General features: G+C 45.6%; 1 protein-coding gene across 1 annotated transcript; it reads left to right on the forward strand.

The window, feature by feature from the left end:
• The first annotated feature begins 5,428 nt into the window (after nt 1-5,428).
• On the forward strand, nt 5,429-8,462 carry LOC110827806 (uncharacterized). Its single transcript, XM_022059825.2, has 7 exons — nt 5,429-5,535; nt 6,335-6,496; nt 6,712-6,805; nt 7,073-7,181; nt 7,460-7,588; nt 7,766-7,896; nt 8,210-8,462. Exons 1-7 carry the CDS (start codon nt 5,466-5,468, stop codon nt 8,364-8,366), a joined length of 852 nt encoding a protein of 283 aa, XP_021915517.1. The 5' UTR covers nt 5,429-5,465; the 3' UTR covers nt 8,367-8,462.

Raw genomic sequence — 8,462 nt, forward strand, 5'->3', positions numbered from 1 at the left:
GTGAGTCGAGATTATGGACACAAAGATTACCTTGATAAATGGAAACTGTAATTCGTACACGTAGATGGAAAACATAAATGTAATCTAAAATAAGTTTGTTTTAATCTCGTAATATTCCAATCGGAATTTTTCTCTTCCTGAAATTTATCTGAGAAGGAAATTCCCTGTCATAAATGAAATGCAATTAACCTCGAAAGTCGACAGATTGTGCGAAAAGCACAGTTGTTTGTTCATGGTAAGGCCCTGTAATTGAATCTGCGTTGGTTCAGTCGGTAAAGTGACTTGCTTCGCCCTCGACCGCCTGTGTTCGACGTTTCGCGGCGTAGTCGGTGCAGTGCGCAGGTCCCAAACAAAGTGTTTGTTTCCTCTACAATATACAGGTGTCTGACTGCGGAAAATCACGCAAATCTATGCAGTGAGCTTTTCAGCGCCAACCAGCAGGCCACTGGCCTCGCACTCGCTGCTCGGCGCCGTCGAGACTCAAGACGGAGATAAAATCAATACTACTCCGGGGCTAGCATCCTGGCGTGATATTGTCCTCGCTGTATTTACCGCTCTATGGCATTGCCTTGGCACAGACTGGCGTCTTCTAGGTGGAAGACTTGAATCTAGTGATCCGAGTAGAATAAGAATTTGACCATAGTCAAAAACACGAGATTTGAACTGTTTCAAACAATCCACTTGCGGTGATTTTGTTATGAAGATTATGAACTTTAAGATTGCTGTCTTTTTTATATAATATCGTTGCAATCCGTATGAAAATGACTACCCCTCCTTAATTAAACAATCCCTGTGAATACAAATAACAAATTTAAGTTTGTCGGAGAGAATTACCTGTTTACGATAGTAAGCAGTTTTAATAATGTATGATCTGAAGCTTTCACGGCGACTAAGTAATTAATTATTCTCGGGCTACCAGTCGTGTCACGTGGTTTAATCGATAAAACACCAACGTTTCGAGAGTCATCTTCGTCCACGTCCTCAGGTTACTGAAGTTGTGTTTTAATAAATTATCAGAAATGATCTACGTCCTACGAGTTGATACGAAAGGGTGAAGTTGACCTTTGGTCTTAAATGGTTGAAAAACCCCGGTAAATAGTCTTCTGGGTTGTTGCTATGTGTGGTCCGGTACAGTCTGTTCCATTTAAAACGCAGCCGAACAAGTGCGGAAATGAAGTCAGTAGGAGGCCCACCCTCGTATAGTACTGCCGAATTCGGCTCAAAAGAATTCGGTGTTGCCTCCGGTTCAGTCGTTCCGGGTATCGGGTATAGACTAATGCAAAAACGCTATAAGAAACACCAGGAAAGTGGAGATAAATTTTTGCAGTAAGTAGGATTTGAGCTTCTCGCGGCCGTGAGGATGAGGTTGGCTGTGTACTCGGTTGCAGCTCGTTGTAGTTTGGTAGACGTTTACTGACGTTTCAGGCACCTTTGCTGCCTCCATCGCGATGCGTTTGTTAACCGAAGTTCCATTCCATGACGATAACACGTTACCTTCCATAGAGTATTTTTGAGTCTACTCTCCATATTGAGCTTTAAGTACGCGTGGCCGTCCTTATGTGTGATTGTGACTACTTGCGGGCTTTTATGAAGCTTTCCTCTTAAGGCAAGTCACCGGGTGTTACCTCCACGTACGTATCTTCTAATAGCATCTATTGAGTGACGATGTCATGGCAGACTAATCTGTGATGTGATTATTCGTATGGACACTGCAGTCTTGTGTTGTTCTTGAATGTCATTACGCGAAACATCTACTTGAAAAGGTCAGTTATGCCCTACGCCGCGTGTAATGAACGCTACGTACTTAATGGGGAATCTGGGACACTAATTTATCTTAATCTGGTGTAATGAGCTTTCAGGGACTGGAACTGCGACTTGTATCCGGGCAACACGTGTCGTTAGATGTTGTTGGTGTTGGGTGGGGGGGGGGGGGCTCCGCCCACGGCACAGCGTGTCACGAGACCAGTAACAAACTGCGTCGTTGAGACGTTCTGACTTCTTAGGATGTTTTCTTCCTTCTGATCTGACCGAAAGGTCAGAGAAGACCACTCACCACTCTGCCACATCGACGAACACTTTTAATTCATCCGCGACTCTTTCTCAAGGTGTGGGTCATTTCAGGGTGGCTGCAAACCTCTTGAATAAGTTATCGCTAACTGCCGACAAGGGCCAGTGATGTCTTGGGCTCTTGTGAACACGGTAATGAACATACGTGTTCCGTAAGTGACATGGAATTTCTTGACTGTCTGAGTGTGGTGTTCTGAAGGAGGCGTGTCCTCCATGAAGTTACGCAAATGGTGAGAATCTATGACCCACCAGTGAGCTGTTGCTGGCTTCCACACAAGCGGAAAGCTATCTACTGTTTAAACAATGTCCTGTGCTCTTGTATTCCACATTGAAACTGGGCCGCAGAGCTTACTTGGGTCCCTGAAGGCATTAGCTTGGAACATGGCCCGACAGACCTCGACAGCTTCTCTCGCTACTTGTTAATTCGTAGATTATTTAACAGTTTTGTCAGACGCATCGTGTCCGTGAGGCTGGACACGATGACCGGACGAGGTCTCCTGTCTTCACAGTCATAACATTTAACTATACGATCAATTATGCCTTCCTCCGCTGGTGGGGCCGGGGCGGAATCTCTGACGTCACATGCGATGCTGAGTTAAGGGGTGTCCAGAAACGTGTTTCCTCCAGGGCTAAATGACGGTTCATCAAACGCGTCTAGTGATGTGTTAATTATGCGTAATGAATTAATAAGGTTGGCTTGGAATTTTCCAGGAAGGATTTAGCAACATCACAGCTCACGTGTTAGGTTAGCTTAGGTTTCTGGGTGGAGGTTGAAGTTAGGGTTTTTGGAGTGGCGTTTGCCCTGTAAAGGAACCGCTTTATTGAGAGCCACTTTGTGAGTGTGTTGGAACGGCCCACAGCTTTGTCCAACTCCGCGGAATTATTCGCTTCAAAAGGAGTGCTTCCACGTACCTCGTTCTTGTGAACCTTGTCTCGACTCGCGCATTGGCCGTCACAAGCAGTGGCCTCGGTCGATGGCGTGCGAGACCCAGCCGTAGTACGTAAACTGATCAAATGCTGTGTTTCAAGTTCTCTCTGGAGTTGTTACAAATATAAGTCCTAGTTTAAAACGAGTATGGCTTAGCGCATAGTACATGCTTTCCCCAAGGAAAACAGGACGTTAGAAGAGATTTTAAACCAGGAAGAATAACTTCGGCATTCCCCGTGACTCGGGGATTATACGGAACAAGCTTATATTCTGCAGTTAAGTGGAGGGAATAGATAGATAACTTTTGTGTTCCGGAACAAGGTGCTGAGATCTTAAATTTCGTTATAAACTAGATTAAGTTACAATTGTCTGGGTTTATAACATGTTGGCTACCACTGTTCTAAATTTTCTCCAAAAATTGTTACTATCTTTGAATCAAGACGTATGAGATGGTCGGGTCATGTAGCATGCGTGAAATATGAGCTTTGTAGAAAATCGTTTTTATATGTTCGTAAAATTTTACATACTAAGATGTACAAAAATTTACTTTGCCTTGCAACGCATATTAAAGAGCTCTACAAGTCGTGGCAAGTTTATTTCCCAGTTTCAACCGACCGTGCTTCTGTCTTCATTATTATGAAGTGCTTTGAGTGTCATGTGCGATGTCTATCAGCCAGACACTTGCTGCAAGCGCCGTGATTTGACGGCAACTTCTCCGTCATGTATGTAGGGCGGGCGAGTCTAAACACTACGATACAGGCGTAAAAGTCCCACTAATCGCTTTAAATTGTGATTTTATTTCAGTTTGTACTGTGAATTGTGTGGTGAAAGTTCAAATCGGTTACTTCCCACGTGGTTTTCTAACTGAAATACATTTTGTATGTCTTGTATCACATCTATTCTCTATGATAAATATTGTAGTTAATGTTGACCCTTGTCGAAATATGTCGTAGCTGTTTAAGAACGTTCTGATGATTCATGGTCTGAAATAATTTGTCGTCACGTCTACTGACCTGCTGTAAAATTGGGAGATTCCGATCCGTCCCCACCTTTGACGAGGGTACCCGACCGTACCGCACCGAGCTCGGTAGAAATTGAAGATAAGGTAATACCATAAAATATTTTCAAAATGTAAAAAAAAATTTTTCGAAGTTCTTAAAGTTAGTAAATTTTCTGTTTTAACATTTTTGGAAGATACCAACATTTTTAATAGTTTAAAAATTTGAATTTTGCACAACATTAATATTTGTTAAAACGTTCAAGGAAATGAGATGAGATATTTTTAAGTTTTTGAAGTTTGGAAAACTTGAAAATTACATGATTTGCTTTATCCTGTATTGTGTGATGGCAAAAATTTACTGGTGCATTGCAAAGCCAAAAGCATTACGTTCAACCACGAGGTGAAGTGGTTTAACTTTAATATTATCTGACGTTCCTGCCTTAGGACTCGCGATGTTTTTCTTTTATTTTAATGTGCAGACCTAGAGGTCTTGAGGTACTGTATGTGTTCCCGACATTGCGTCTTATAAGCACCGTAATCCGAACTACTGTTGTTGCTAAGTAACGTGGCCAATTACGTACGGTAAAGCGAAAAGCTGGAATTGCTGGAGAAATCAGCCATTTGGCGTCGCATGCTCCAGTTCACTGCAACTGCCAGCTGGAACAGATGAGTTGATGGATCGAGCATCCAAGCAGCTGTTTCGGTCTCGGGCCAGGATACGCGCTGCAGTCAAACAGGTCCAGGGACTCTGCGAATGACCTATTTAACCGTCCCTAGAGTCCTTTCAGAGACTGGATGGCGCTGGACACCTGTACTTGTTTAACGACGCCGTTTCAACTGTAGTGTTTACAGAGTCGAATCATATGGCACGATGGACGAACGTGTTTGTACCCTGTTCCCTCTTTGGAAAACTGGCAAGAATTTTCAGGGTTTTCTAGCCTGCTGGATTTGTCTCGTCAGATATGTACAGCGTGACCCCCGCCAGGTGCATATGTGGAAAGCGTTTGCCCGTTCGATTCGCTACGCTTCGCTGGACCAGCCTGGCTGAATTAGTGTGCGGTTTGCGGATAATTGGGGGGGGGGGTTGAAATCACGCTGTGATCATTTCAAGCTAATTTAGCGCGTGCTGTTAGAACCGTTAAGACCAAGACATTTTATACGATCATTAATGAAAGAATGTTCAGTCAAAATTTGTCCTGGTCATCCCGAATATGAAGTAGGAGTCTTAACCATTCGGCCAGAACGTTCAATAGTGTTCGACTTTATGTAACCTGGGCACTTGAAACGTCGTAAAATAACTCGAGGTCCCGTATCTTGAAGAGTATGACGATGGCTCGTTGCCACAGCCCGATAATCGCGCGGTGTTACCCGAGGTAAATAGCGTGTCTATTGTTTGGGGGGGGGGGCGAGGGGTTTTTAAGCGCGCAGAATGGCCCGTGGCCAGTCAGTTGCGTCTGTTCCGTGTACGAGATGAGGAACGCCGGGGCCTTGTTCTTGCTTACGGCGCTGAGTCTGGCAGCGGCAGATGATAAAGCACAGGGTTTGTATTCGCTGGACCGTCTGGGGTACTCAGCCCCGTCTACATTTTTGGAATCTGCATCACTCTTGTATAGCGGCAAAATTATTTTGGCTTAAATTAAATGTTAGTTTTAAGTCTTCTTCTTCTTCCTCCACGGCGATGATTTTACGATAAATCCCTTCCAGAAGCTGGTGAAATTGTTCCTCCCATCTTGTCTTACCTCGGCCCATGTCACGTCTTCCGCGTTGACTCATGACGTTTTTGCCTGCAGTGGCAAACTTTTTAATTTGTCATTCACTCCGCTGTTCTGGCTGCTTTTGTTTTCGTTTTGGTTGTCATGTGACCTGGGCACCGGCTTTTACGAACCGGTTTTATGGTTCAGTTTTCTTGACTTCCTCCAACAAATTCTGGGATATCGATGACGGTTTTCTGAGTTGTGACGTCATTTGAGCTCGACGGTGGAAGTCTCATGATCCTAACGAAGATGGCTCTTTCAAGCTGCTCGTTTTGTACTGACGATGAAAGCAGATGCTGGTTCAGGCAGTCAGATCACGTTGAGAGATCTTCTTTGGTTTCCTCGGGGTCTGTTGACGCTACTTCGGATCGGTGCCTTAAACCGTATAAACGTTATTCCAGATTCACGTCTCATAACAGTCAAAACATTTTTCATTTTGCTTTAAGTAAGTTCTGCGGTTGGACTCGACGTAGCGGAAGGTGGCTCTAGTATCGACCTGGTGGCGTGTAATTGTCTGCATTAATCGTGTCCGGATACTTGGAGGCGGGCAACAGTGGCCTACATCTCTCTTTCTGTTGCCAACAGACGTTGCCACCTTACAGCCGCCCACCGACGTGGCGCAGGCTCGTCATCCCACGGTACGCACAAACATCCAGCCCCACTTGTCCGCCACAGTGTACGACGGGTCGCCAGTTCACCACGACTTGAAGCCGTCAGGTTCCTCTGACTTCGCTTACACGTACCAAGGTAAGGACTTTCGTGACGCCAGGGATCACTTAGTCGAGGGTGTAATGTTAAAATCGAACTCAGGGAAAAGGTCGCTATTTGTCGTCTCTTTCGGAGAGAACTGGTGTTTGGGCGTGTGAGTAGGACCGAAGAGGTCAGTTCTGTTTGATTCTGTGTTCCCTCGAGGTTAACACTTCCTCGTCAGTGGCCGTGACGGAAGGAGCGTTCTGTTTTAGGGGCGAGTGGGAGCTCCGGGTTCGACCATTTCGGCGGGGGAGCTCACGAGCACGGAGGCCATCATGAGCACTTCCACGCCGTGGAGGATCATGGGTAAGTGAAGAACAACACAGATTTTTCTTCCACTTTGTGTGAACTAGTTAGCGCTTGTAACCACTGAACAAGAGCAAAGTACAGCAACTCTTTGGGAATGGCATGATAACTCTGCAGTGGATCTTAGATTAGTAGGCGGGGAAGATAAAAGCTGGACTGAGCTGGCTAGGATAGACTTTAATGGCCGTCTTCTGAAGGGCTGATAGTCGAAGGTAGTTCAGTAGTAGAACTGGACAGAAGAAAATTGAGATGGGACTTTTCTTGCAGACACCATGGCCACGATGATGATGATGATGATGATGGTGGGTACCACATCACGCCGAGGGACATTGCCTTCGGCTTCCTGACCTTCATGGTTATCCTCACTAACCTCCAGGTCCGTATACCACTTTTAGGTACCATCCCAGATATATTCGCCGAGACAACAAGTTACATGTTTTAAATGAGAATATTTATTGATCGCTCGTTGTTTATTTTATATTATTTGGTTCGGATGGCACTGTGCATGTTTATACTTCCTATACGTTTCCATGACCACCATGGTTAAAAGTAGACTGACGACATGGCAGCCATGTGAGTGGATAGTTGAGTATGGAGAAGGAGAATTATTAGTGCCGATATCTACCTGGAAGTCGCCCTTGTCGTTTCTTGCAGAGCGGGCTGATCAACCTCTCCAAGAACAACAACCTTCTGGGTGTCATCACGTCTCGTAAGCGGCGAGAGGTCTCGAAGCTGTACCCCATGAGTGAGGTGCCAGATGGCCCGCTACCCTTCCCAGTGAAGGTACAAGAGCTCAGTATTACGTGAACTTCAGCAACGGAGCACGTAGGATCGTCTGTCAGATTGGCGTTGAAATTTGTGGAAGGCGCAGACGTCAGACGCCTTATTTTTGCTCGAACAGAAATTGAAATCATAATTGGTCCTTAGAAAATGTGGCTTCTGTTTTGTTTGTGGTTTCAGCTGGACGAGAAGAACTGGCTGTTGTTGGAGGACAAGCAGGTTCGATGCATACAGCGCAGCGTCTGCGCAACCAACAGGCAGCTGGCGAGGGACCTGGGGCCCACAGGCAGGGCACTGGGACGCTACCTCAGGTCGGTTATCAACTTTTTAATTATCTTCAATTGGTTAATCAGTTGACTAAGTTATGACGTAACATTTGAGGTTCTTACGACGGTGAAGATGTTATGTTTCTCCGAAACGTCGGTGTCTACCTGCGAATCCGCATGGCTTCACAGCCGGGGAGAGTAACAGCGATAATTATGTCCCAACGCAGTCTTCAGTCAGCTCAAATTTTGGTTTGTCAGGCAACTCGGTGTGTACTTTTATTTCGGGTGTTGAGGGAACTGCGAGGGTTGATGGTTGGTGCTGGTCAGAATCCCAACCCAACAGGTCCTGTGCTTGCAGTGGTCTGGTGGCGAAGTCCGTGGACGCCGGATGGTCGCGTCTGGTGGCAGACGCCGGAACAGCTGGGTTGGCCGGCGTCGATTGTGGCGTCCTGTACCGCGGATGCCACAGCCACCTGGATACGAAGCCACAGAAAAAGCCACGTCTCCCCGAATGATCTCGTATTAAACATATGTTCGTATTTTCTTGTTTTCTGGAGAGGGGAAGGGATATATATTCTTTGTGAAGGCATAAAAATCCCTACAAAAGTTAA

The sequence above is a fragment of the Zootermopsis nevadensis genome, unplaced genomic scaffold (genome assembly GCF_977971745.1).
Source record: "Zootermopsis nevadensis isolate Lab colony 2312 unplaced genomic scaffold, Znev_1.0 Znev_ptg000030l, whole genome shotgun sequence".
Taxonomy (NCBI): domain Eukaryota; kingdom Metazoa; phylum Arthropoda; class Insecta; order Blattodea; family Termopsidae; genus Zootermopsis; species Zootermopsis nevadensis.

Excerpts from the sequence above, each read along its gene's own strand:
- LOC110827806 (XM_022059825.2), top strand. The coding sequence starts at position 5,466 with ATGAGGAACGCCGGGGCCTTGTTCTTGCTTACGGCGCTGAGTCTGGCA. Across the intron at positions 6,497-6,711 it reads CTTCGCTTACACGTACCAAG|GGGCGAGTGGGAGCTCCGGG; the intron begins GTAAGGACTTTC and ends GTTCTGTTTTAG. Across the intron at positions 7,589-7,765 it reads CGCTACCCTTCCCAGTGAAG|CTGGACGAGAAGAACTGGCT; the intron begins GTACAAGAGCTC and ends TTGTGGTTTCAG.